Source organism: Manis javanica, chromosome 1 (genome assembly GCF_040802235.1).
Source record: "Manis javanica isolate MJ-LG chromosome 1, MJ_LKY, whole genome shotgun sequence".
Taxonomy (NCBI): domain Eukaryota; kingdom Metazoa; phylum Chordata; class Mammalia; order Pholidota; family Manidae; genus Manis; species Manis javanica.
The window spans coordinates 206,673,319-206,700,446 of NC_133156.1; the positions used below are offsets into that span (position 1 = coordinate 206,673,319).

The following is a 27,128-nucleotide window of genomic DNA, read 5'->3' on the forward strand; positions in this document are numbered from 1 at the left end:
GCTTTCTGAGATTTCTGCTTTGGGCAAAGATAAGAGTAGTAAGGCCTCATTAACCTTACTGCCTGAAACAACCAAAAAAATACACAAAATGTATAAAACAATAAAATCAGCAACAAAGGACAGTGATCCTTGAGAGAGGGGGGAAAAACAAAGTAAGTCCTACCATGTTATTGCCTTGAGAGAGTTTCCAGGCCATAGCACAGGGTGAGAGAACTGAGGTAGAACTGGGTAGACTCCTGAGCTAAGGGGATGGAGATGAGTCTGAGGAAACAAGGCAGTTATACTTCCCAGCAGAGAGTATCAGATAGGAGGGCACTGCACAGAGACAGAACTCCAAAGACCTATGGATAACCCCCTGGAATATTCTGCAGAGTACTGATCAGTGCATGTGTCTGAAGAAATTACTTAAAGTTGGGAAAAGAACCATCTGAGAGAATTATAAGGGGCCTGGCCAGAGCTCACACAGAGACAAGAATACCTGTTCCCACCAGTCAGGCTAAAAAATCTCATAATCACAGGGCACTAGGTAGAGTCCTCAGATGGTTTTGTCTCAGTAGAGGAGAATAATTAGCCCTAGACTAAATGTTGCCTCAATTCTTCCTAAGAAATCTTAAAAGCAAGACCCATAAGGATAAAATTATTTCAAAATAATTGTGTCTCAGAACAAAACTCAAAAACATTTACAGAAATACAAAACATCCCAACAAGGTATGATTCAAAATACCTGGAATACAACCAAAGATTTCCAGACATACAAAGAATTCAAAGACTACAACCCATAATGGGGAGACAAATTAAATAATGAAACCTGACACAGATGTTAGAATTAGGAGATAAGGGCATTAAAATAGTTATTATAATGAAATTTGCTATATTTAAAGAATTTAACAGAGTAGTAAAGATATTTTTAAAGTCTCAAATCAAACTTTTAAAGATGAAAACTACAATGTCTGAAAGGAAATAATACATGGCTCAACAGCAGATTAGACATTGCAGAAGAAAAGACTAGTGAACTTGAAGACAAGCAATAGAAATCATCCAAAATGAAATATAGATAGAAGAAAAGAACAGAAATAAATAAAAAGAGCATTAGTGAGTGTGAGTGTGCTGTGGGGCAAATTTAAATGGTCTTGTATATGTATAATTGGAGTATCCAAAGGACAGAAGAGAGGGAGAAGCAAAAAAAATATTTGAAGAAATAATGGCTGAAATGTCTCCAAATTTAAAGAAAACTTTTAATCCACAGATCAGGAAACTTCAACAAACTCCAAGCACAAGAAATATGAAGAAAGCTACACAGGACACAATAATCTAATCAAATTGCCCAAAAGCAGTGATAAAGAGAAAATCTGAAAAGTACCCAGAGAAGACACATTACATGCAAATAAAAGTAAGGGTTACAGCATATTTCTTATGAGGACTATGCAAGTCAAGACAGTGGAATGACATCTTTAAAGTGCTGAAATGAAAAAAAAAGTCAACCTAGACCTATATAGCCAGTTAAAATACATTTAAAAAAAAAAAAGGTGAAATAGATGTTTTCAGACATGCAAAACTAGAAGAATTAATCACCAGCAGATTTATACTATAAGAAATAGAAAGGAAGCCCTTCATGTGGAAGAAAAATTATTCCAGAAGGAAATATGGATCTACAGAAATGAATGATGAGAACCAGAAATTAGAACCACATGGGCAAGTATATAAGATCTTTTTCTATTATTTAATTCACCTTAGTTTTAATTATTTATTTATAATTTGTTTTTAGTGAAGTATAGTTAATATACAATATTATATTGGTTTCAGGTGTACAATATAGTCATTCAACAGTTATCTACATTATTAAATGCTCATCCTAATAAGTATAGTTACCACCTGTCAACATACAATGATATTACCATATTATTGACTATATTCCTTATGCTGTATTTACATCCCCATGACTAATTTATATTATAATTAGAATTTTGAGTCTATTTAACTCTCTTTAAAATATCATTGACTGGTTAAACAAATAACAAGTATAATGGAGTTAATAACATATGCATAAGTAAAATATGCAGACTGGGAGGGGTATAATAGAAATATATTACTGTATGTTTTTATAATATAGATGAAGTATTATATCATTAAGCATAGACTATGATAAGTCAAATATGTATACTATAAAATCTAAAGCAACCCTAAAACAGCTAAACAGTTACGTATCATTTAATAACATACTTATATAGCTAACAAGGCAATAAAAGAGATAAAACAGAATAGTAAAATATACTCATTTAATCCAAAGGGAGACAGAAAAAGATAAAAAGAGGAACAAAGAATAGATGGAACAGAAACAAAAGTCAAAATGACAGATTTAAGTCTAACCACATCAGTTCTTGTACTAAAGAACTGTATTTGGACTAAGATGGTCCAAATACCCCAATTAAAAGGCAGAGAGTTTCAGGTTGGATAAAAATACTGGACCCAAGTGTATGTGGCTTACAACAAATGCATTTTAAATATAAGGCCACAAATGGGTTACAAGTAAAAAGATGGAAAAAGATATACCAAGCAACACCAGTCAAAAGAAAGCTAGACTGGCTACATTAATATCAGACAGTAGATTTCAAAGCAAAGAATATTACCGGGCACAAAGAGGATCAACTTACAATATTAAAGGGTCAATTCAAGAAGCAAACAGAACACTTCTAAATGTTTGTGCACTAAATAACAGAACATCTAATACATGTCAAAATGGGTAGGATTGTAAGAAAACATAGATAAAACCACAATTACATCAGAGATTTCAATACTCCTCTCTCAATAATTAATTGAGTAAGTAGGCAGAATATAAACAAGGTTATAGATTACTTTAACAATGCTATTAGCCAACTTAATCGATATTTATAGAACACTGCACCAAAAATAGCAGAATACACATTCTGTTTAAACAGATATGAAGTATTTACTAAAATATATATATCCTGGGTCATATTTTAAGTTGAAACAAGTTTAAAAGGATTCCATATTCATTGCATAAGTATATGGAATTAAATTGGAGATCAATAACATATTAGAATTCAATTAAAATCAAACTCAATATTGTCTGTAAAATTTCCAAATATTTGGAAAATTAATAATATATTTATAAATAACCTTATGTCCAAAGAAGAAATCAAGAACAGAAATGGAACATAATTTTGTATTGAATGAAAATGAAAATATATAACATCAAAATTTGTGGGATGCCATTAAAACAGTAAAGGGAAATTAACAGTGCTAAAATGTCTATATGAGAAAAGAAATGTCTCAAAAATCAATAGACTCAGCTCCCGGCTACATAAACAACAACAAAAAAGAAGAGAAAGTTAAGCCCCACATAAGCAGAAGAAAGGAATTAAAGATTGGGATAGGAATGAATGAAATAGAAAACAGAAAAATAATAGAGAAAAATCAGTGAAACAAAACACTGATTCTTTGAGATCAATAAAACTGATAAACTGCTAGCCAGACTGCTGAGGGAAAAAGGGAGAAGACATAAATCACCAATGTCATGAATGAGAGGGCTGAGGTCACTACAGATGTTACATATATATTTTTATATCTATCTTTCTCATTTATCTGTATCTAAAGTGAAGTTTATCCTAGGAATTCAAGACAGTTGGTTTAATATTCAAAAATTGATCAATAGTTTGCCATATTAATGAACTAGCAAAGAAAAACCATATGATCATCTTAGTAAGTGCAAAAAATGTGTTGACAACGTCTAATATCTGTCCCAGATAAAAACTCTCAGCAACTTTAGAATAGAAGGGCAATTCCTCAACCTGAAAAAGGTCATCTATGAAAAACCTACAGCTAACATCATGCTTAATGGTGGAAGATAAAGAACTGAATGAGACAGAGTATATGTAAGTGCATTATAGGTGCTCAATAAATATTAGTTTTCCTTCCATTACCTTTGCACTAATTCATGTATTTTTATTCCGGCTTTGAGTTTGGAGTTCCAACCTGAAATGCAAAACTAAGTCGATTTCTGATAGGATTCCTACCTTGTGATTTAAAATTCACACTGGAAATATTTCTCAAACAACAGAAAGTCTCTGTTTTAAGTCTGTAATAAAACCTAATGTCAAACATGTTTAAACTTAATTTGTATTTCATTGTGGTGATCACAGATTAACTCTCCCTCTGAGGATTTATTCTCATATTTGCAAGTTAATATTTGTTTACCATTACATTTGCAGACCACTGGCTAGGGAGTGAGTCACAGTTTTTAACTCTGCTGTTAAGTCAGCCCCTTGTGTATGTGCAAAAATGTACTGATACAATTCTTGATCATGTTTGCTAAATGTAAAGAACTTCATAATTATTTAAAAAACAAGCTATCTTACAAACAGTGGGGAAGGCAAGAGTTTTCTGAAAGTTCAGAAAACAAGGCAATGCTATAAAAGAGATCCGAGCATTATTTCTGGATCTCCATTTTTCTCAACTAGTCTGGAATCGGTGTTTCTCAACTGGGGTAGTAGTGACATTTGGGACAGGACAATTTCTAACTGTAGTGAACTGTCCCTTGCACTGTAGGATGCTTACAACCTCTGCTTCCTCTAGTACTAATAATAACTCTTAGTTATTGTGACAATCAAACAAAAATGTGACATACAATTATAAACAGGTTGAGAACTGCTGGTCGATTATTCCCAAGGTCTCTTCCACCTGGTTCGGTCTTCTTGTTGAATCTCAACTACCAAAGGCTGTGATGTAGACGAGAAACTAATCATAGAGCTACTCTCTTATCTGTACAACTTTCCCCTTCCCACTGCCATTCACATCTTCCTTAAGATGACATGATAGGAATTCGGAGTCAAAAGTCAGGAATAAAGCCCTCACATGGAAGGTAAAAAAAATAATAATAACTCTCCTAAGGACAGAAAGCAGTATATTCATAGATTCGCCTTTGTGCTTTCAGTTGATATGCTGAACTGAACAGAAATTTAAGGATAAAATGACCTTATCAAAGTGTGGTCTGTGCTCAAAAAGTTAGAATTAACCGAGGAGACTGTTAAAATGTCAGATTCAAGAACCTCAGTTCCAGGGAGTCTGATTCAGTCTTAAGAACACTCCCCGCTGGATCATTAAAGGTAGGAAGCCACCAAACCAGGATTAACCCAAACAGGATTTCATTTATATAAATTCCTTGAAACAGATTACCTGACCAACTTTGTTGATTTTATCCTGGAATTAAACCAATTTACATTTCAAGACTAGGAGTAAGGCTTGGGGAAAGGTAAGAGGGAAGTAGAATTATGTCTCAATGGAATTTTGACCTCAGAAAATCGACATTAACTATAGACAATTAAGAGTTGACAGAAAGTGGGGTCCTGTCCTGTCTTTGTAAACACATGACACATATGAAATAAACAAGAGAATAAGGTGAATTGAACTGGCTTTAATAAATGTAAATCTGGACAACTTTAAAGCAACGAAAACAGTCAGAATTCAATGAGAAACTGTCAGAGAGAGCTATAGTTCAGTGGCTCTCAGGTGAGTTCTACAGACCAGCAGCCTTAGTGTCACCTGGGAACCTATTTAGAGACGCAAAATTTCCCCCTTAGTCTCTCAAGGGCTGGAGCCCAACAGTCTGTGCCATAACAAGCTCTACAGAGGATTCTGATTCTAACGTTTGAGAACTGTGGCTCCAGCTTATCATTTTTACATTTCTGGACTGACTTTAAAGCTGATTCTGCCCTCTGGGTCTGAATGTTTTTATCTGTAATTTATCTGAAGCAAACTTATTTTAGCCCAAAAGGAAGACAGATTTGCCTGACATTTAAGCCCCCTATGTTGGTGATCAGTATATTCTACACTGGTTAAGTAGGACTGACAAAGGGTTTTGAGATCTTGGAATGAAAGGTACTAATTGCTTTACGAATTATATTTTCCTTTCAAATATCTATGATTATGACAGTTGATTAACTTACATGGTAGCAAAACAAAGTGACAGTAAAAAAATTGGAATTAGTTTTAATTTCATATCAGATTACAACTATGTGTCATTTGATATGAAATCACAAAATTAATTATTGCTTTTTGGTGTTTTATTCATTTTTCTTTTGATTTTTCAAACTTATGAAATTTCAAGCACAGTGTACTTTAATATAGGAATTTTGCTATTTCTTGCCAACTTCAAATTATAACTTCTAAAATAATGGAGTAAAAATTGTTCTGATCTAACATGATATTCACAATTTTGGGTTATCCATATTAAGTGGTTCAAAAGATAAGGAAAGCTTTGAAAAATTTTCAAGAATCCAGTATACCAGTGATATTAAAAATCTAATAAAGATTGTATGATAAAACTGTTGACCAATTTTACTAGTAAATATGCAAATTTATTTATTAGTAATAGTGGAAAAAGCCTAGGTAACATCATACACTGCTAGTGGGAATGTAAAATGGTCCAGCCACCTTGGAAAACAGTCTGGCAATTCCTGAAAAGGTTAAATGTGAAGTTACCATGTGATCATATACACCCAAAAGAAAAGACACTAATCACAAAAACTTGTAAACAAATGTTCATCCTGGTATTATTCACAACAGCCAGAAAAAAAACAAACAAACAGAAATAACCCAAATGTCCAGCAATTGATGAATGGATAAATGAAATGTGTTACATCCATACAATGGAATATTATTCAGCCATAAAAACAAATGATATTCTGACACATGCTAAAACACAGATGAACCTCAAAACACTATGTTAAGTGGAAGAAACCAGACATGAAAGACCACATATTGGATGATTCCATTTATGTGAAATGTCCCGAATAAGCAAATCCATAGAGACAGAAAGTAGATTAGTGGTTGCCTAGCACTGGGAAGGGGAAAGGGTGGGAGGCAATGGGGAGTGACTGCTAATGGGCATGGGGTTTCTTTTGAGGAGGATGGAAATGTTTTAAAATTGAGTGTGGTGGTCACACAACTCTATGAATATACTGAAAGCTATTGGGTCATATACTTTGAGTGGGTGAATTGTACGGTGTGTGAATTGTCTCAATAAAGTCATTATTTTTAAAAAATCCCAGATAACATATTAGAATACAGCAGCACAAGAAGAATTAAGACACCACACAGTAGTCAATAATATTGTAACTACTTGGTGCAGTGATAGATGGTAACTACAGTTATTGTGGTGAGAATTTTGTAATATACATAAATGTCAAATCACTATGTTGTATACCTGAAACTATTACATATTACGTCAACTATACGTAAAAAAAAAAGACACCATGGCCAAGTGACTAGAAATGCAAAGATGTCTTAATATTAGGAAACCTGTTAATATGAATTGTCATAGTTATAGGTGAAGTAATAAAAACAATTTGATCATCTCCATGCTAAAAAGATATCTGGTAAGGTTTCATATTTATTTATGATAAAATCTCTTAAAAATAGTCATCAATAAAAAGATTCCTTAACAAGAGAAAAGGTATCTATATATTTCAATTCAAAAGCTAATGCATTTTTAATGGTGAAACGTTAACATCAGACTCAAAGATGCCTATTATCAATATTATTATGGAAATTTTTATCCAGTAAAATTATATAAGAAGAAAAAAAGACATATAAGAATTGGAGACAAATTAAAATTGCCATCATTTGCAGCTGATGTGATCATTTATTTAGAAAACTTGAGAATAAACTGACAAACTATTAGAAACAATAGCTCATTGAGGTCACTAAAGATTTACTATAAAGATCCTAAGATTTTTCACGTGTAAACAAATTACAACCAGTTAGAAAATATAATGGAAAGACCTCATTTATAAGAGAAACAGAAAAAATAGTTCCCCAAAATAAGCTTAACAAGAGAAATGAAGAGAGATTTTAAATGCTAGTGAAACATCTAAAATTTAAATGAGAAAACATCCTGTTCTTGAATAGGAACACTCATTCATGTAGATGTCAAGTCTTAGTAAGTTAACATATATATTTTTTCAATCACAATGACAATGCCAATATAATAAAAATACCAACATAATTTTAGAAAATTCTAAGAAGAAAGAATAATGGCAAGGAACTAGTCCTAATAGATATGAAAATACATTACAAAGGTTTAGTAATTATACAGTTTAATAGGCCCATACGAATAGACAAAGTCTACTTCTGAAAATTTGTTCTGCAGATATACTTGCAAATGTACTGTTTATGTACAGATGTCTTTCATAGCATGTTTGTAATAGCAAAACACTGAAAACAAATTATATCCATTATTAAAGTAAAAAAGTAAATTATAGCAATGAATTCTGATGTGGTAAGGTTGCCTCTTGTCCATTTTAAATTAAAGAACACTTTCAAAAATGAAGACATTTTTATTTGATATGTAACTTCTGTGATACAAATTTCTATCAAGGAGGGATTTTTCTCTTAAAAGTGGAAGACATTTTCACCGAAAATGCAGTAGTCTGACACGCACCAGTTTTTGGTAGTGAGAATTTGACTCTGGTAAAGAGTAGGGACTGCATGTCTAAAGAGTCAATACAATGTTTTTCTAGACAAAAAGGACTTAATTTTTAATTTGTTGAAGTTAAGAGGACCCCTAAAATATATCATGTCCCCAAATTTTAAGATCTGGCTCATTTTCATACATAAAGGAGAACTCTATATAAATACCTGAAACTGGATAACATTCCTGTGGAAATTGGTTTCTTCAGTGCAAAACACTACATAGTAGGGACATAGCCCTTCTATAAATTTGTTAAGCAAACAAAGAAATGTTGGTTAGAGAAAGTATGTATAGTAATTTCATTTTCCCATATCCAAGACAGCAACAGAAGGAAACAGAACTGTGGCATTTCTAGAATTCTGAGCAGTTCTCAAGATTCTGTTACTGTAATTCAAGCAAAACTCACAGGTATATTTTATCAGAAAATTTCTTAGAGCCCTCAGCTTCCTTATCTCAGGTACCTTCTTCCAGCCTTCCTCTTCAACCTGACAAATAACAGATAAATGCCTACTTACAATGTCAGTTGGTCTGCAGACACTGCGCGTGTATGCCTGAGAAGACACCTCTCCTGAAACGAAAGTCAGCTATCTGATATATAAACTGGTGTCTGAATTTCTGGAGCTTGACTTTCTTCTAAAAATTGTGGGGTTCTATAAGCTTTATGGATTCGGGTCTTTCAAAATATGCTCCAAGTACAAATCTTAAAATCTTTCATGTAACAGGGATAAACTACACTAATTGCTTCAGGGAATACAAAAACATATTAAGCAGAAGCCCTGCCTTCAAGAAAATCATCTGTCTCCCTTGTTGAAATCTGAACTAGAAGGCATGGGCTTTCTCAGACTTCATCATCACTTGATTTCTAGCACTTAGAACAGTACTTGGCAGACGAAGGTGATCAAAATATTTGTCAAGAAACAAGCGGGCCTATTAACATGAAAACAAAGACAACATGCTTTGACTATAGGAAAATATGCCATGTTTAACTATGGGACTGTTCTAAGGCCAACAGAAGTTATAAGAAGGAAAAGATTAGGGCAGGCTGAAATAGTATGAGAAGGCAGAAGGAAATGTGATAATGAAGCCATCCTAAAAGTAAGGATTTAGATGGCTGAGAAGGAGTAGGAAAACAAGACTGGCAAAGACCAGAGACGGGGAAAGACCAAATGTGTCAAGAGGAGAGTGCTGGGCTGGGGAGAGGAGGTGGGCAAAGGAGAGCTGGGGAGCCATGGGAGCTGGACTGTGTGAGATGCGTGAGAGCCACTAGGAAGCCTGGAAAAATCAGCAACCAGGTCCCACTTGGTTCGGATTTACATTTTTTAAATCATATTTCACATTCCTAACTTAACCTCTGAAGGAAAATGAGCTTCAGAAAAGATTTAAATCTTAAAAAAGCAGTAGGGCAAGGGAGCCAATAGTCAATCCTGGGGGCCCACATAAAGGTAAAATTTGGGTTATAAAAAGTCTTATAAGTTATAATAAGTTCCATAGTTTACTAAAATTAATAGTTCCTCAAAGAATAATAAAAGTCACAGACCTAAATTCACTAGTAATTTTCACACAAAGATAAACTCTTTTCTAAAGTAGAAATTCACCTTTAATATCACGGCAGGGTATATTTAATGGATTTTTAAAAACATTGTAACTAACTAATATTAACCAGAAAATGATGCCATTCACTAATTCTGGAACACCTAGAAATTTGTAGACGTCAAAATCTCTGAATTAGACAGTCACAGTTTTGAAGACAGTTTCAGATAAACCTAACAATTGAGATGCTGTAAATATCCTTGCTCTTTCACTACTCTCTCTTGAGTAGCACAATTTCCTTTGTTCAAGAGTTAGTCTTAAGAACTCTGTATTTTCGTTCTCAAAAGCAGAATACCTTGGACATATTAGTTAAAAGGGTGGTTGACGGCACGGATGGACAAATGAATGGACCATCAAATGACTGTATTAAGATCTTTGAGATGTAATTGATGTAATGAATATGTGTATGAGCACCCCAGATTTTCCTTGGCCAGGGCTAAAGCTTCCAGGCTTTTGCAAACATGTCTTTCATATTTATCAACAACCAGACTAGACTTAAAATGGAAAAGAGGGAGTAAGAAAGTCTGTAAAAGTAGAGCATTCCTCTAGGCAGAGGTGGTGGTACTTATAGGAGCAGGGGTAGGTTTACTTGAAGCTAATGCAGCTTATGTGTAAGCGCCCCTCACTTGCATGGGTTCCTTGCAAGGCCCGAGAGGAGCCCTAGTCATGTGTTTACATGGTTATATGCTTCTGCAACATTTACCAAGGGAAGCTGTAATCAAATTCATCCTCCTCCAGAGGGCCCTCAGAATAAGTTTTCAGGCTCCACATAACCTGCATCTGCCCTGTTTGAGATGAGAGGTAGGAAGAGGCTGGTAACAGGAAGAATCCTGGCAGTTACTGAAAACACTGTCAGGACAGTGGGAATGGGACTTGGGGTGCTATTCAAATTTGAGGGTGGTTTTTCATTCCTTTTTAAAAACACCATTTCCTAGGCTCACAGTTCTCTTATCACGATTTTCCTTTCTGCTTTGCAATGAAGTCGCAGGAGACATTCAGCTGTTACAAACTTCATGTCAAGCTTTGAAGGGCTTTTTAATAGCAGAAATATTTGGCTTGCATTTGGGCTTTTAGCTGTGGTAAATACCTCTTATTTATCTGTCCCTACTGTTATTCCACACCTCCAATTTGGAGGAGAAATTCTGCATATGCATTGAGGCACAAAAAAGAATATTGACCTATGTCTTAGCTCTTTTGTGAACAGTTTCCTTTTATTTCTTCTTGCATGGAGCTAATGCTTTCATCATATTGTACTGATTATGGGTGGGAAAGCAGTGGATAGAAAGAGACTGCTGATTATTACATCATTGGTTGGCAGTTTCCTCTTAGCTTCTTGAAGGTTAAGTGATCAAGTAGCTTCTTAATATGAGATCAAGGCATTTCAAGGACTGATTCATCTACCTGTTTTCTGGCAAAATGCTTTAGTAGTAGACTTTGGACAAAATGCTTACAGTGGTTTAAAGGGAAGAAATGGCTATAATTAATATGAGATAAAGATGGGAAAAAAGTCTCATCCTAGAGGTTCCTGTATGACTATTTTCACATAGATTATATGTCCAGTAACATATCAGACCCACATACGTAGAAATAACATGTTTGAGAACATATAGATAGAAACAAAGACCACCTATTAAGCATTTTGGATATGTCCTGTGTTGAATAATGACATTTTGCTTCTTTATGTAACAATTATTTTATGAAGAGATGATAGAAAATACTACTGCACTCCATAAGTTAAACACTTGACATTTCTATTCCTCCAAAATGCAGCATTTTAGAAGTCCAGATATGTTTATTAATTAGTGATTATTAACACCCAGTAAACAACATTATGTCTTGTAAAAACACAATCTCTCTTCACAGCATGATGCTGAAATCTATTATTCCCTGATTCCATATGCTGAGATACACTCAAATGGTCACAAATGACCTTAAAGCACTAAATAAATGTAAATGAGGACAACATAGAAAATGTGCTTTTGATTGATAACTAAAAGACCAGGTTGAAAATCATGTCCAAAAATAAAGTCCTCCCCAGATGGGTAGAGCAGTCTACACTGTGGAGTAAAGGCTGTCCTAAGAATGAAGAACACACAGATAATAGACTGTTCTTTCTCCAAACCTACCAGAGGTTTTCTGACACTGGTTTGTTCATTTATATGAGAAACACAGAGCATATTGCCCCCTGGGCCATCAACCTACTCTGAGCATTCTACTGCAAAATTTAAAAATGCATATATGGATATTTCATTACATTCACCAGCTGATATGAGAAAAAAACACTGCTATTCCATAGCCGCATCTCAGTATGCTGACCATGTTAGTTATTAAGCACTATTGCTATTCATTCATTCTTTTCCCCCACAAACTGAGGGATGGCAAAGCACCCTCAAAATAGAGAAAACTCAAGATATCAAAGGATGACAGATGAACAGTAATAAATAAAATAATTTACAATTAGATTGTTCTTACGATAACGTCTGTTGTTAAACATAATAAAGGGAAAATGCACAAATGGAGGTATTTCATATGAAAACAACTAAATGTTTACTCTCATACCTCTAGGTCCATACCAACAGGGTAAAAATAAAATGCAGCCTCATGGAAACACCACTGTTTTGGTAGAAGGTAAGCGTTCCTCCTGGTTTGGATAACCATGAAGAGAATCTAAAACAGAATGGCTACCTAGACTGCTTTAAAATCAGGGTTTCTCAGTCCTGGCACTATTGACGTTTGGGGCCAGATAATCTGTGTTGGGGGGCTGTCCGGTGCATGTAGGATGTCTAGTAGCTCCCTGGCCTCTGTCTCCTAGATGCCAGTAGCAACCTCCTTCCACTAGTCACAACAATAAAAAAGTCCCCTGGGGCAAAGCTGTCCCCTAGTTGAGAACCAGTGGAGTAGAGCCATTCATGAGGAGGCCCCGACCTCATACTGTACACTCCCAATCGTTAAATCATTCTCTACCCAGTGTTTAAAATACTTATCCTCAGTTTTTCTCATCTATTAATTGACAATAATGAAAATGTTTCTCTGCCTCATTACAAGTTCTTGTGAGCATTAAATAAGATAAAATGACTAGAATACGGCCTGACCCACTGTAAGTGCTCAATAAATGTTAGCCATTATTATTTTCAGCAATCATCCACAATATTGAGAAAAACTGTCAACCGGTGTTTTAATACAGAAAAGAACTTACCGGCTTGATATTTTCCGAGTCTTAAACACACCAGCCTCCTGATTCCTTCTGATGATGTCTCTCACATCTGGAGGATAGTTAAGAAGCTTCTGCAGTGATTGCAAATGACTCCCAAATAAGGCCCACAAATGCAGTGATCTTATTGTATTTGGAATCAGCACACTGAGAAAAGAAGAGCCTAGGGTATGAGGCCAGAGGAGAAGGGGCTGGCCCTGGTCTCCCACCAAATGTTGAAACTCTTTCAATTCCTTGGGCTGCAATTTAGTCATCTGTGAGATGGACATTCAGGAAGCATGCTGGCAAGACCCAGAGTTATGGGCACTGGTGGGTACAGATGACTGTTCCATAGATGCCATGCCCTACTTTCTTAAATGAGCTAGGAACCCAAAGGTAAGCCTTGTGTTGATGGTATAGTGGTGAGCATAGCTGCCTTCCAAAGGCAAGCCTCTTTCAGTCAGTGGGGAGGGCAATGGCAGTCTTCAGACACCAAAGCAAAGTATTTCCAATCTTCTAAATCTAATAGGGAGAGGGGATGAGCAGCAGGGAAAGACTTGGGAGGAAGGGGGAAGAGAAAGATGGAGAAAAGCCTGGAGAATCTTTGAAAGAAAATAAATTACTGAAGGAGAAAGTCAACCCGTGAAAGGCCCTTTGAAGAACTGTCTTTACAGACTTATGTTTTGGCCTTTGGCATCTCCTGGCAAGTTAAGCACTTGTACAAAAAAGGTCCTATTTATTGAAGAGATAATTTTGAGGAGCTCGTCCATTACTTCATACAGCACCATCTTCATGAGGGTTTCCAGAGAAAATCATGTCGGGTTTCAACAGCAGGAAAAATCAAACTTCAGTCAACTAGTTTTGCTTCAGCTTCTGGACACTATCAATCTTATAACTGCTCCTCTTTCTCTTTTTGCTCTGGTCCCTGTGCAACTCAGAGCCAAATGTGTGACTTCAGTCTAACAAACACAAAAGCTCTTAGAGCATAAAGTTTTTCTACTGACCTCTATTCCCAGCTTCATCATATTTTCCAGGCTTTCTAATTTCAGTTGCCCTCACTCTCTCATTTATTTCACATGGCATATTCTATTTGTCACTGTAAGAAGCCTCAAAATCCCTCTTTTGGAATTAGGCAGGTTTAAATAAACAAGAAATAAAATAATTCCAGTGAAGGCTGAAAGCTGAACTAAATTGGGCCCATGGGGAGGACACCAAGCAGACAAGCGATGTTCCCCTATTGCTCAGAAAAACAGATTTCCTGAATACTCCACACAAGCACTGGCCAAGATCTCCCGGCAAGAACAGAGCCACAGGACTTTTTAACCCAAATCTCTGCTTGAAACGCCAGGCACACCCATTTCTTCTTGGAGTGAATAAGCAGGTACTGTGATAGCTTTCTTCCCCCAGGAGTGGGTAGGAAAAATCAATTAGGTCTCCTAATGAAGGGCTTTGTTGAGGTTTACAAAAGTGCTAGAATGCAGACTTCTTTTTTTCCGGGTGAACTTTCCTGTATGCAAATTAAATACCGTTAAATTACATTCATTAAAAAAATAAAAGAGACTAATTTGCCTACTTGTTTTGATTAACTAAAATGACACATCGGCCTACAGTTCTGTCTATTTCAGGAAGAAAGTATTTCAGGAAAGTCTTCTAAATGAAATGTCTTGTAGAACAGGACAGCTGACATCTTTATTCTGAGAAGAACAAAATTAGTAGAGTCAACTGACAACTGTTTTTGATCAAACTCCCCCATGCTCCGGCCACACCCTATCAGCGTTTCCATGGCATCCAACCGCTCGCCATAATGTGCCCAGTGCACCTGGAGCGGCATATGAGTACATGACTAAATCTATCAAGCAAAACATATTATTTTGTTAGTGGAGGTAATACGTTTTATAAAATAGTCACAGGGCAGTTAAATTATATAACTCAGAAAACCTATTGATAATTTTTTTAGTAAACATCTTAACACTATATACTTTCAGATAATTTATAAACCTGTGACTCCAGGTGGTCAGGCAGACTCAAGCATCTGTATTTATATTCTAGATGCAATTTCTTTTAATGACAAAATTCATGGCAGTATTTAGGCTGTTTTATTTTTAGAACTGGAGAGGAAATATAGTTTGTGGTTTAGGGGGCGTTTTTTCTATTAAAACAAGTACAAAGAGAAAAAATGGCAACAATAGTTTATTAAAATATTCTCTTAAGAGATATGTTCTGATATTCTGCTCCCCACCCTTTCCTTTAGGTCAGATTTTGAGGTGGTTGCTCTGGTTGGCCCTGTGTCCAAAACAGATTCATCATTCTTCTGTGTCACTTTAGGGTAAAAAAGGAAAGTCAAATCAAGTCGGATCAATACATCCAGGATAGTGTTCAACAGGACGGACCAAATGGTGTGCTCTCAACAGCACCCACCTTCTGGAAGACTTCAGTGGCAGTACTGGGTGCAAAGAGAGCTTTAATGTGATTTCTGATTAAATGGATACAGAGCAATCACCTCCAATTTTTTTTTTTTCTGGGCAACTAGTCTCTCAGAGCTATAGGATATATGGTTGTGGCTGAAAGAAATCAGGTTTCTTTATCTAGATTTTCCTTCTTGAATAAAGCATAGTTCAGGAGTGGGGCTCCACTCTAATTATTTCAGCTGATTTTTATTCTTAAAATACATATAACAGCAATTACTTAAATTTATATAAAGTTACTTATATATATAAATATAACTAAGTTAATTATATATAAAATATTGTTAAAAATGTTAGCCTTCTCCTGCAACTAGTGATGGTTATGTTTATTAGTAGTTGCATATATATTTTGATAGTTGGCATTGTTCTTTAAGCAAGAAAGAGTTTTAAAAATAGCATTGTGATTCACAAAGCATTACTTTCTCGGTTTATGTTACTTTTATTTTCACTGGACCATCAAAAGTGAGGGTAGGAAACTATTGAAATTATAGTATAAATCCTGCCCATTTTGATCTCCAAAGGTTTTTTAAAATGCCTGATGGGCAATATTTGTTCATTTAAAGGTTGCAAAGTATTCTTTAAAGTGCTTATAAACAAATGAATTAGGAAAATGACATCGAGGTGCTTTGAACTCTGTTAGCTGTTTTATTTGTTACACCTATGGATTCTGATTATGGATCAGAAGCCTTTTCTTTCAGAGTCTCAGGAATTGCAAGATGACACTCACCAAATCATTCTAGTTTTCGGTGAACCAGAACGGCTTAATGGGGAAAGAAAACAAAGTTTGAAGACAAATGTACCTGCGTCTAGTGCTCATGCTGATATGTAGTGGTTGTGCGAACTTGGGTAAATTAACCTCTCCGTGTTCCATCTCAAAGACAGGAATAATGATACCTATTATATAGGCTTAATAGAGTACCACATAGGATGACCCTGACACATAGTAGGTGCCTAATTCATGTCAATTTATTATGTTTTTCAATAAATCAGGCAAAAACTTAGGAGGAATGAAGCTGGAGGTTTGGCCACTAAGTTTTCTTTTCTTTCCCTGCTTCTCAGAATATGTGAACATTTATATTGTAGAATTTAAATAATTGGAAGGAATCAAAGAACTTTTGCCCAGTAGATTTTTCAGTGTCTTTCACATGTACAAATGTAAGACCAGTCAAGTCTTACATCAAGTCATAGTCTGGGACCCACAAGAATAAGGACTTGGTCTGTCTTGTCCACTGCTGTATCATTAGAATCCAAAATGGCATGCAATTAATAGTAATTGATTAAATTATTTAGTTTAATGCAGTAATTCATTTAAATTTCATTTTCAAAGCTGTTTGTTGAGCTCCTACCCAATGTGAGGCATGGAGTCCATTTATGATTCATCCAGTAAACAGATGTACAGCTGGCATCGATAGAGGAGGAAGGGGTTTGGACACAGGATTATGGTCTGTTATTCCCAAGGACTCAACCATCCACAGCACAGGCTGCACATTCCACATGAAGCTTGATTTATTAATTACTCAAGTCAGGGATTCTGTTAAATAAAATAATCTTAAGCCAAGAGTATCACCTTTAAAATGCACAGGAGATTTACCAATTTTTGGAGATTTCTAAGCTTAAGATCATGTTCCAGACTGCACACCCTGGGAATAAGAGGTTTGGGTCAGAAGCACAAAACATGGGTCATCAAGCATTGCCATATTCTGCACATGCGTTATCTGATGTTTACTAAGGATGGATCAAGGCAGAATGCTTGTGTTGGGTGAATTAGTCAGGTGTTGTATTTTTATTCATTATGATTTGAAAGAGGCTTAGTTTAGCATCAATAACAACTCAGCATACCATTTCCCTCTCCTATTTTTATGTCATTGTCATCAAAAACAAACTTTATTGAGTAATTATTATCTGTGGGCACTTGAAGGTTTCTTTCTTTATCGCACAATGGGCAGTACAGATTAAAAGGGAACATGTTTCACACTATTTTAAGTCAAATTTGAGAATGAGATGAACCAAATGACCTCATTCCAATTTATCCTTTGTTCTCTTTGGGTACAAACAAAATGGCACCTGTAGGGGAAAGGCAGCTCTCGGATGGGCAGGGAGCTCTGGGTTAGACCCACAATGTGGTTTAAGGACTAAGGGGAAGCTCAGGAACATCTACCCATGAAACTGAGAAAATATTTAGGGCTAACAACATTCACTTACACCTCAAGTTTTAATCTCTTTCAGATATCACTGTTTAATAAATCTCAAATCAACATCCAGCTCTCCAGGGTCAAGGCAGAGAGCTCTAGAAAACATAGCCAATCCATTTGATATGTTTTAGGGAAGATAATAAATAACCCCACAACTGGTTGATATGCTTCTATGATATAAAGATTCAGAGCTTATCCATTCATTGCCCCACATATTTAAAAAATAGAAACAGCAGAAGATAAGGAAATATTAGAAAATGTTCTTCTTTAAAAATAAAAGGTAAGAGTCAGAATCTTAGAAGCTTAAGAAACTTGGAAGTAAGACTTAGTTGGGTTCATTAAATTCAGATGCAAAAAAACAAAAATAATTTTTAAAATGATGATAATAATATACAGGCCAATACTCAGATGTGATGTGTAATTGCCAGGTCGATTTTCAATTACATTTCACTGATGTATTCATTTGTTTCTTAATGTGCTCATCTTGCCCATTAAGATTAATTAGCAGCTCTGCTTAGGGATTTTTCTGGCTTCTGGCAATGTTTTTCCCTTTTTTGTTGTTGTTGACATCCACTTTTACTTTTTAGAAAGCAATTTTTGGATAATATCCTACAACTACTATATAATTTAGGCTTCCTAAAATTTTAAAGGAAAGATGTAAACAGTAATTTTTAAATGAGTTTGTTTTAATCTATATGCACCAACAGTATGTGATTCAGTCAATTAGTTATTCTTACAGAAAGTGGGCACACAAACAGAAAAAAAAATACTTCATTCTTATTAACCTGACTCAGTAAAACAGCTTACAGTGAATGCCAGTTATAAGCTCTGAGAGCAAATCAAGAATAACATTAGTATTAAAAGCAGGCAAAACTTTGCCAATTTTAAAGGCTTTATGTATGCTTTATCTCCTCTTAATTAAAAAAATTAGGTCTAGTTACAACAGAAAAAGGCACACAAACATAGAACAACTGCATGATAAAAAATGAACTCCATCACGAAAGTCCTAAGAGATGAAATAAAATACACTACCAGTTGTGGTCTGCATCCTGAAAGGACCTCCTTTATCTACATTGTAAAGTTCTTCCCCTCCTGCCCTTTGGCACCCTGCTATATTAAACCCATTGTAAAACCCAGCACAATAAAGCACTCTCAGGGCTGAGCTTCTGAGGACCAAATGTTAAAAATCCATTTTCTTGGGAGGGGGCTGTACCAATCATTTCTTTGAAAGGCCGGCAGAGTGAATATAGCATCTGAGATTTCCTCTCTGATTTCAAGAGCTGGCATGGCATCTTTACTGTTTAAAGCAAAGGTGCATTAATTAATGACATTAGCATTGCTTCTCTTCTTGAGAAGCTCTATAGTTTAGCTCAATAATAATTTTAGTACAATTAAATTTACATACCAACTACAGATGTTTCCCATAGTTGGAGAAAAGTTCTAATTGGTTTCTGATGCTATTAAATAAGACACCTGCTGACTTGAGAAAAACCTCAGGTTGCTGGGCCCAGGCTGAAAGTTTCTGTGGCTAAAATGAGCTTCTCTTGTCCAATAATCCTGTTTTTCTCCCTCCAAAAATCATTGGTTGGGGCTGAGCCAGCATACCTGACTTGCTCTGGCTCTATGTGTTCCCTGACATGCGGAGGAGGAGCACAGTGAAATGATACAGTGCACCGCATAACTCAGAATAAAGCAGTGAATGAAACAACATCAGCTCATCTTCAGGAATATTTTGAGAAACTTGCGACAGTCTGAAGATCATGATTAAAATCCTGCATTTTAAAAAAGGAAGCACCTTTTGTGATCTCTTTCCCTTGTGTGAAAGGCCAAGATTGTGATTGGCTGTTTTTTCTTCCTGATTTTTTTTTTTTAAGTCTGTCAGGCAATTAGCTGGGTGGGGCTCTGTAGAGCACACAAGTGCTGCTGAACAATATTAGCTACTGTGCTTCCTGCGCCTCCTTTCTCCTGTTGGAGCAGCCTGGGAGATCTGCTGCAAATTTTATTTCCAAAAAATTAGATAGCAGAGGTAGAAGAAGAAAATCAAAAATAGTAGCCTTTATGTAAGCCGCCACAAAAATCAAAACTGCCCTGCCACTTTGCGGGTCTAAAAATCACCTAAGTAGATTGTCTCCTTCATAACACAAATGTAAGGCACACCAAAACATTCAAAGCAAATATACCTTCACTTTCCTCTCCATGTCTAACGGCTGTTAACTGCCCCTGAACAAATCAGTTCGATTACTAGAGCAGCCACAAATTATGCTTGCTTTCTTAGTTAAAGTATAGTTCAATTTTCATGAACTGTGTGTACATATTAGTAAAGTATGATCTACTATAATGGGGCTTGAACTGTAATAGTGTGGCAGAAAAAAAGAGATAGCTTGTATAATACTAAATAAAAGAAAATAATGGAAAACTGATAGCTGTTTCCAGTGGGGACATACAGGTAGCTTCTCTGCAATTAGAATAGATACAATATTATGTGGAAAATACATTCAATATCAAATGCAAGAAAGGTAGTAACGAACATGAACCTGGATGTTAGTTTTTTGCAGGTAATATCAAATATAATTAATGTTAAATTATTTATTTTATATCAGCAATTTTAATGGAAATAAAAGGACAAGAATGCTTGAAAATTATTATGAAACAAATGTTATTGCCTTAAAGTGGTCTACAAATCATAGGCTCCCTTAATGTAAAGTGACTATAAAAATGTAGTGAAATAAAAAACCCACTTAGTCATATCCTGTGCATTTCATATATTTCTACTTTTTCTTAATTACTTATCCTGCTTGGGTGTGTGGGGAACTCTTTATTTAATACCCCATGCTGTCTTTCTTTATACCAATTGTTACTCAGCAAGGAAAAAGGAATGAGCACAACAAACCCGTTTTCTATCTGAATAAGGATACTTCTGATGGCCTTTTCATTCCCATCAGTTAACAGAACTTCTTTGACATCTGCAGAAATAGCAACCTGAAAAAAAAAGGGAGCACAGCAAACAATGAGCAAATATGCTTGTCTGTGTGGAAGTGAAGACAGGAGTGACAAGCCTTCAGTATCATGCTTCCTCACCTATTTCTCTGTAACAATCTTCAATCTTTTTTCATTTTATGTCTGCATTATTTTAATCATTCAATCAAATCAGTCAATACTTTTATCATTCCATTTGCGGGAGCCTCTATCTTGCTATCATTCTGTTCGGTAATTGCATTGTGACAGCGGATGATGGTATTCTGAGAGGCTTTCATTTGTGGGCTTCTGTTTATCTAGTAGAGCCATCATACAAGGCTGTCACTCTGCCTTTCAGCTTGCTTCTGTCTGACTGCCTGATGCCCTTCATATAACTTTGCATTGCAGGCAGATGGCTTTGTGAGGGTAATTTTTTTGTGAGCTTTGACATGCTCGCACATTGGGCTGTAACCTCGACACATTGTGTAAGAGCGACAGGTTTGTCAAATGCCAATCAGTGTAACAATATGCTTTTATTTGGAGAGACATAAAAACTTGTCTAATGCACTGTGCTGCTACATAATATCTCCTGAATACATGACTCAGAACCCAGAGAATGGGGAACGACGTTCCTGAATGGCCAATCTAATTCAAAAGAATCTAATTACTGAGCGCTCTGGATCATGTTTGTTGGCGTAATAATGCAGGCAAAACATTAGCAGCTATATCATGGTGCTCCAACTGTGATTTGCCAGGCTATTCCTGTATCTTAGCAAATGGGACTATAATCTGAAAAAAAAAAATGCTTTCGCTATGGCAAAGAAAGACTGCACGAGGCCTGGAATGTCACAACAAGCGATATTGACTACACTGAGGTAAAATGTTTCTGCTCATCGAGGCAACCCTAAAATCAATATGATCCGAAAGTAAGTCAATCTAGAAGGTCTCTCAAGGCCCGGCAGCTTGACCGCAGCTGATGCTGTTGACGGTTCTCTGACCCAGCAGTTGGAGGCCCTGGAACATTTTTCCTTTTGTTCCTCCCGCTGAATAGGATTGGAATTGAGAAAAGACCTACCATGAGCCCAGCCAAGCATGTCATGCCACCCCCTAGCTCACACACAGCAAGGTCCCTGAAAGAGAGAAAAGAAATGGTAGAACCCATACAAATTAGATGAGAATGGTCAGGGAGATATATATGTTACAAGAACAAATTGCCATCTGCAGTAAGAACGGCGCGACCAGGAAGTTGCAGAGACAAGAGTAGGCTACCTCATGTCGTTTTGCGTTTTAAAAATAATTATGAAATAGAAAAGTCACAAAGCAGGCAAATCAGTGGGGGTTCCCTCATTAGTGTTCACTGCAACATTACCACCGCTGAGCTGAAAAATCTGAGAAGGTTCCCTTTTTTTCCCTTGTCAATGGCGCTGTCTTTTAGAACTAAACTAGCTAGAGTAACGAAAGATAATTGTCAGGAAAGGATAACACTGTTAATCCACATTCATTCCTTCAAAAACAGTTAGACAAGTAAATGAAGAATATATGTGTGTATCTACATTATAGTCACAAACACACAATATACACACAAATAAATGCAATCTTGAATAAAAAAAATTTCTAAGACAAGCTGAAACATTTTGGAAAGCTGAACTGTCCCCATAAAGAACGATTACACAAAGAGCATTTAGCAATTAACACTTAAGTCACAAGTGACCCCAACACAACACAGTGAATAAACAATGCAGGGACATAATATGGTTAAGCCAGCACACCCAGGCTAATGAAATGACTGGGCTCTGACTTCACCACTCAAAAGTAAAGCGACTCAGAGTTAAAGCTGACAGTCTAGTGTGACCCTCTGTGCTTACTTTGTGCCTAAATATCAGCCCTCAATTTGTGACATTCTTGCCCTGGCCCACTGCTTGCTGATTGGAGCTCCAGTCAAGCTTAAGCACAGTGAGATGAGCAAACGCCAGACTTCCAGGGCAGCTCTGCAGCCCATGTTCAACATTGCCCTGTTCTTACTGCATATGCTTAGGGCCTTAAGATTCTTCTTAGTGTGGGCAGTTTATTACCTCAACAGGAGAAAAGAAAGGGAATTAAAGGTGAGGGAGAGGGGGAAAAAAAGGGAAGGGGAGCAAGAGCCAAGCAAGGACGTTCATATTCCGAAATACACTTAAAGAGTATTTAGTTGTTCAAAGCAATTATAGACTGGTTGGTAAAAATGGACCCATAGAGCTTAAAAAAATACATATTTCTGACACAATCTTGTAAGTATATATTGTTAAAACACACACTATGACTGTTAATGGCTTGTCTAGAATCATAATGGGCTGTTCAAGAAATACATTGATGACTTTTATAAAATAAGAGTTCAAACAAAAAACCTCTATTTTCTGGGTCTTCCAAACAGCTTTATAATTTTTAAACAAAAGGAATCTTTTTCTTTCTCCTAAATTTCATCCATGGGTTTGACCTATAATGCACAATGGCAGTTGAAAGCATTTATTTCCATAGCAAGAATCTGGTAATAGTAATTTATATTTCACAAATACGTATTGTACACAATACCCTTAAAACTAGGAGTGAGGTGACATCTTTAAATAATAGCTGTGGGGTATTTATTTATCAAATATTCTGTAGTGACTTCTTTAGCAGAAGTTTAAAGAATGTCTATTTGTTTTTTGACCTTCACAATCAGTAAGGATTGATTGGAGTTTTACTTTTGTTTTCCCCAAATCAAAGTGAAAAAAAATGCCTTGAGTAGAAATCAAAAGCCTTTGACATACAGCAAAAACCTTGCTGTGCAATATTAGTACCCAAAGGCAATTCAGATTTCTTTTTCAGAAGCCACATGTTTTCATCCATGAACTTTTTTCCTTTCCGTCTTTTTTCCCCTTTCCTTTCTTTCTTTTTCTTATATTTTTTAAGTATTTGATTTAAAGTATCTAATCATGGAATTCTTTAGTATGCAAATACAATACCCATAATGGGCTAAAAAATATCTTTTTAAGTGCAGCTTTGTACCTGAATACATTACTGTGCTTGAGGCAGTAGTAAGCCAAAACCTCTTCAGCCGGCCAGATGCCTGGAAAATACAAGAGGATAGACCTTTTGATTATGGAAATCTTTTCTATAATCACTGTCTTAAGAAATGGCTTTTAAAAATAATGTTCAGTACAACCTGAAGTAAACCGAACATAATTATTGCTAGTAGTATGTCGTATTAAGAGTTTCCTTTGTTGTTGATTATAGCCTTTTCCCAGGAAAATAGTAAAAATCCTAAATAAATTTTACCAAATTTCAATTACAACAAAATAGCAAAAACAGTAAGAACCCAAAATATGAATATCAAAAGTCAAATTTTAATGGTTAGAAATGCCATTAATCTTGTACACATGACCCTTTTTTTCAGCCAACTCATAAGCATCAGTTGAAGACTTACCATATCTGCAGCCCACGTTAGGCAAAAATAAATAGAAAAATCACCAGCAGGAGCAATTTAAACCACTGAGGTCATTGTACCTTTTTGTTCGATTCCATACAAATGTTTTCTAATGTCCACAATTATTTCCTCTCTTCAATTAAGAAAAGTCAAACTGGAGTGTAAAATTAAGAAATCCAAATTTCACCAACTTTGGCAGATCTTTAAATTTGACAATAATCCCACCCACTAAATTCCATGGATGGGCATTTTCTAAAACCATCATCTGTAAATCATTCATTTAGAAGACTTACATGGTCTTCGTGAATGAATATGAATTGCTTTAAGAGAAGACAAACATGCCAGGAAATCACAGTTTCTAGTGGTTATCACAAGATGGTAGGGTTTTAAGTGCTTTAAATGTTTTTCTTTATCCTTTTTGTATTTTGAAAAACTTTTATAATAAATATGTATCACTCTTATAATCAGAATAAGCTATATCCTTATAAAAATTATGTTTTTCCCCACTGGTCAGACTCAAAGACCAGGCAGGGCACCAGGCACCCTGCACTATCTGAGGCAGGGAATGCTGTGCAGTCTGGGGGAAAGGGCAGTGAATGTTTGCTGCCTTAGCACCAGGCAGTCTTCTAATGGGATTTGATTTAAAGTTGAAACATCTAGCAAGATTTTTCTTTTTCTTCCAGGTGTATCTCCAGTTTTGAGGACTAAGAAATCTGAACATTTCAGAGAAGAGGATGTCAAGGAAATGGTAAGTAAAATCCTCAAAGAAGTGATGGGTAAATAGATGAACAGCAAAGAGATGACTCCATAGAGCATTAGTGGCAGGAAAGTCCAGTCAGGTGTACTCCCTAGGTTCAGCCTCCATAGCATTTCTGGTAGAAATGACCATTTTGGGGAGAAACAAAATAAATCACCAAGTCATACTGGAGTCATATTTAGGAGGAAAGTCAGAGGGGTGGCGGAGTGTAGCAGTTAGGATCACAGGCACTTTGGAACCAGACATGGGCTCCAGTTCTGACTCTATTCTGAATTCCTTAGCTGAGTGACCTTGGGTAGGTTACTTAACCTTTCTGTGCCTCAGGTTCCTCATCTGTAAAATAACAAAATTGTAATATCAACCTCACAGGATTGTTGTGAGGATTAAATGAGTACAGTATATGAAATGTATTTAGAAGAGCTCATGGCAAGCTGAAAGAAAAAGAAAGTTGTTGCTAATGTTATCTCACAAAGGGGGAGAGAAGAATGGAGAGAGGATATGTGATCCCAAAATGATTATCACAAGAACCATAACTGTTGGAGAACCAACTTTTTTCCCTTGTCCTACTCATGAGTTTTAGCACAGACTAATGCCTGGCATACCTCCACATAAAAAGAACTCTATAAAGACTAAAGTACACAATAAAAAAAATTCTCTGAAGGACAAACCCAAGCCAGTACCCTTCATCAAGTGGATATAACCACCGCAATAATGAATTTCTTTATGCTTTTAGTAAATGGTTTTGAGGTTTAAAAATATAATGATAAGGGAAGGATATTTAACTAAAATTCAAGCCTTGATTAAGTATGAGAATGTGACTTCTAAAATGCAGTCTTTTAAAACAGTTTCATAATTTTCTCAAAAAGTTATAGAGGTTGATTTTTAACTGAATTAAACACAAAAAATGCAAAGAACAAAGTTTAAAAATCACCTAAAATCCCACCACTAGTATCTAATCGCTATTAACATTTTGGACATCGTTCTTGCTCTAAGTATGAAGATATTTTACACAAATGGGATCTTATAATGCAGGTATTCAATGATCAGATTTTGCTCTACTTAGTATGTGATGGATAGCTTCCCATAATAGTAAAAATATACTATATTTGCATTATTAGTTTTAATGACTGCCTAGTATTTTATGTCTGTATCATAATTTATTTAACTAGTTATTTAACTAGTTTCCTCTTGATAGATATTTAAATTAGTTTCTAAGTTTTTGCTATTATAAGATTATAAACAGTAGTACAATGAAGACACATTTTTTTCCCCAACATATGATAGGTCTAATACCCAGAAATGGGAAATCTGGTCAAAAGTTAAGTATGTTCACCTTCTGATATACCAAACTGTCCTCCAAAATATTTGTACTAAATTACAGCTCCAATAAGAGGTGTTATTTCTTCAAAGCCTTGCCAAGATAGGGTTTGACAACCCGATTTTATTTTTGTTCATCTGTTTAAGTTTTTGAAAGTTATTCAGGCCAAATCAAAACCACAATGATATACCACTTCACACCCTCATGATGGCTATAATTAAAAGTCAGACAATAATAATCGTTGGTAAGGATGTGGAGAAATTATGTAAAATGGTGCAGCCACTTTGGAAAAGAGTCTAGCAGTTCATCAAAAAAGTTAAGTGTAGAATTACCACAGGACCTAGCAATTTCACATCTAGGCAGATATCCAAGAGAAAAGAAAACATTTCCATACAAAAACTTGTATACAAACTTTTATAGCAGCATTGTTCATAATAGCCAAATACAGAAACAACCCAAATGTCTATCAGCTAATGAATGGATAAATAAAATGTCCATATAATGGACTATTATGTGGCAATGAAAAGAAATAAAGTCCTGATTTGTGCTACAACATGATGGAATTAAACATTTTTCCAAGATAATGATGAAAGAAGCAAGACACAGTGGGCCACACACTGTATGTTTCCATTTACATGAAATATCCAGAACAGGCAAATCTATAGAGACAGAATACAGACTGTGGTTGTCCAGGGTGGGATGTTGAGTCACTGAGAAGTGATGGCTAATGG

At 35.7% G+C, this 27,128-nt stretch overlaps 1 protein-coding gene across 6 annotated transcripts in view; it reads right to left on the minus strand.

Moving 5' to 3' along the window:
• The window catches only part of CAMKMT (calmodulin-lysine N-methyltransferase), a 422,349-nt gene that overhangs the window by 28,166 nt on the left and 367,055 nt on the right, over positions 1-27,128 (minus strand). For all 6 annotated transcript variants that reach the window (XM_073213707.1, XM_036990835.2, XM_073213696.1 and 3 more), the window contains exons 4-7: positions 23,905-23,965; positions 21,956-22,010; positions 20,841-20,904; positions 13,275-13,341 (exon numbers count right to left, since the gene is read on the minus strand). In XM_073213707.1, the coding sequence (XP_073069808.1) occupies positions 13,275-13,341; positions 20,841-20,904; positions 21,956-22,010; positions 23,905-23,965 (247 nt within the window). The remainder of the gene's footprint in view (positions 1-13,274; positions 13,342-20,840; positions 20,905-21,955; positions 22,011-23,904; positions 23,966-27,128) is intronic.